The sequence below is a fragment of the Panthera onca genome, chromosome A3 (genome assembly GCF_046562875.1).
Source record: "Panthera onca isolate mPanOnc1 chromosome A3, mPanOnc1 haplotype 2, whole genome shotgun sequence".
In the NCBI taxonomy this organism is placed as follows: Eukaryota; Metazoa; Chordata; class Mammalia; order Carnivora; family Felidae; genus Panthera; species Panthera onca.
Genome location: NC_138341.1, coordinates 56272056 through 56275000, shown reverse-complemented (window position 1 = coordinate 56275000; position 2945 = coordinate 56272056). Strand labels below are relative to the sequence as shown.

Genomic DNA, 2945 nt, shown 5'->3' with positions numbered 1-2945 from the left:
GCTACATAATCAGCCTTAGTAAAGCCTGTCTAGTTCCGATTCATGCGAGATGTTTCCTGACCAGTGCGGTGTGCTCTTGTGCTCTTGGTAGAGAATGTTTCAGGGAACAAAAGTGCTTCTTCAGACCAGACCTCAAATAACAGTTTTATTTTTTCAAATACATAAGACCTCAGTAGGCGGACCTGATAACAGTGGCGATGAAAGGAAAATAGTCACAAAATGTGAGTTTCCAGCATGACATCTCTCATTTTATTCTCTTCTGCGCGAATCGAAAGTATTCAGAACTATGTTCCCTTAATCACAATGTTCCCTGGCTTTCATAGGATTGCCACAGCCAGAACCCCACTATTGCTTTCTCATAATATTTTCTTTTTGTTTCTTTCTTTTGAATTTCTACAGGGCTGCAAAGTATGCCAGGGGAGTATGTAGCTCGGGGTGGTCCAATGGGTGTGAGTATGGGACAGCCAAGTTATACCCAACCCCAGATGCCCCCCCATCCTGCTCAGCTGCGTCATGGGCCCCCCATGCATACGTACATTCCTGGACACCCTCACCACCCAACAGTGATGATGCATGGAGGACCGCCCCACCCTGGAATGCCAATGTCAGCATCAAGCCCCACGGTTCTTAATACAGGAGACCCAACAATGAGTGGACAAGTCATGGACATTCATGCTCAGTAGCTTAAGGGAATATGCATTGTCTGCAATGGTGACTGATTTCAAATCATGTTTTTTCTGCAATGACTGTGGAGTTCCATTCTTGGCATCTACTTTGGACCAAGGAGCATCCCTAATTCTTCATAGGGACTCTTAAAAAGCAGGAAATACCAACCGAAGTCAATTTGGGGGACATGCTAAATAACTATATAAGACATTAAGAGAACAAAGAGTGAAATATTGTAAATGCTATTATACTGTTATCCATATTACGTTGTTTCTTATAGATTTTTTAAAAAAAATGTGAAATTTTTCCACACTATGTGTGTTGTTTCCATAGCTCTTCACTTCCTCCAGAAGCCTCCTTACATTAAAAAGCCTTACAGTTATCCTGCAAGGGACAGGAAGGTCTGATTTGCAGGATTTTTAGAGCATTAAAATAACTATCAGGCAGAAGAATCTTTCTTCTTGCCTAGGATTTCAGCCATGCGCGCTCTCTCTCTATTTCTCTCTCTCTCTCTCTCTCTCTTTCTCTCTTTTCCTCTCTTTCCCTCTCTCTAGCCTGGGGCTTGAATTTGCATGTCTAATTCATTTACTCACCATATTTGAATTGGCCTGAACAGATGTAAATCGGGAAGGATGGGAAAAACTGCAGTCATCAACAATGATTAATCAGCTGTTGCAGGCAGTGTCTTAAGGAGACTGGTAGGAGGAGGCATGGAAACCGAAAGGCCGTGTGTTTAGAAGCCTAATTGTCACATCAAGCATCATTGTCCCCATGCAACAACCACCACCTTATACATCACTTCCTGTTTTATGCAGCTCAAAAACATAGACTGAAGATTTATTTTTAATATGTTGACTTTATTTCTGAGCAAAGCATCGGTCATGTGTGTATTTTTCCATAGTCCCACCTTGGAGCATTTATGTAGACATTGTAAATAAATTTTGTGCAAAAAGGACTGGAAAAATGAACTGTATTATTGCAATTTTTTTTGTAAAAGTAGCAGTTTGGTATGAGTTGGCATGCATACAAGATTTACTAAGTGGGATAAGCTAATTATACTTTTTGTTGTGGATAAACAAATGCTTGTTGATAGCCTTTTTCTATCAAGAAACCAAGGAGCTAATTATTAATAACAATCATTGCACACTGAGTCTTAGCGTTTCTGACGGAAACAGTTTGGATTGTATAATAACGCCAAGCCCAGTTGTAGTAACGTTTGAGTGCAGTAATGAAATCTGAATCTAAAATAAAAACAAGATTATTTTTGTCATGCTGACTCCACTGCTTGAAAAATTTGTTTACTGCCCCCCCCCAAATTTTCAGTGATCAGTGCAGTAAAGAGGAAAATTAATTTTAGCTCCCTAAGACGTATATGTACTTGAAAATTTTAACCACAAAGTAAATTATTTGATAATAGTCACTGATTTCTTTAAGCTGGTTTAATGAATTCCTAATATCAGCAAATTTAAGGCCTAAGGGCACTAAACTAACTGTAGACTCAGATTGCATCCAACAGAATTACTCACCTAGTATCGGTGAGATTATTCTTGCACATAATGGTAAACCTAAGTACAGAGGTAAGTCTTTTACTAAGAACATTACCTAGGATGAGCAGTATATGCTTATTAGGAAATTAACTATGTGAATTGAAGAGACCAGACTTCAAAATCTAATTTTTATAAATATGATCTATGTTCTCATTGGATAAAACTGGTTATTAACCAATTTTCCAGAACAGCTGTACAGAATATCTGCGTGGCAGCCAGCTAAATGGTACAAAATAACATGTTTAAGCTGGAATGGCTTATAATTTTATTTAAATAAAATCGCTGCTATAAAAAGTGCTTCCCAAAGCTAAATAAAATATACAAATATTTTAATTAAGGCAATTTCTCTGTAAAAAAAAAAAATCATCCTTTTAGGAGTGATTGCTTTGTAAACAAAGGATGGGTCAGAGGAGAGAGCCTTAAACTCAAGGCTGACGTTCAGGCCCATGTCACCCTATAAACCCGCCCCGAACAATTCTATTTTCTATTTGAAAAGAGAAACCAGCTGTGGGTTGGGTTTACTAGGTGACGTGTGATTGACTGACTCACCTGCTGGAGCAGCCCCGCGCATTCTCACCTTTTGTTTATTGGGCCTTGTTTCTAAACACGTGGATGCGCAGACCAAAAGAAGCTCCACCAGCAGCAGCAGCCTTCGCGCGCAGCGCCCTCCGCCCCACCCCGCCCCCACCCCCACCCCATGTGTGGGATTGTTTAAATTTCTTATTTGGACCC

General features: G+C 39.8%; 1 protein-coding gene across 2 annotated transcripts in view; it reads left to right on the top strand.

Moving 5' to 3' along the window:
- MEIS1 (Meis homeobox 1) overlaps positions 1-1936 on the top strand; it is a 137315-nt gene extending 135379 nt beyond the window's left edge. The window contains exon 12 of one of the 2 annotated variants that reach the window (XM_081795271.1): positions 400-1936. In XM_081795271.1, coding sequence (XP_081651397.1) covers positions 400-683 — 284 coding nt within the window. In that variant the 3' untranslated portion in view covers positions 684-1936. The remainder of the gene's footprint in view (positions 1-399) is intronic. The other variant, XM_081795272.1, reaches the window with a different exon arrangement.
- Positions 1937-2945: the final 1009 nt, after the last annotated feature.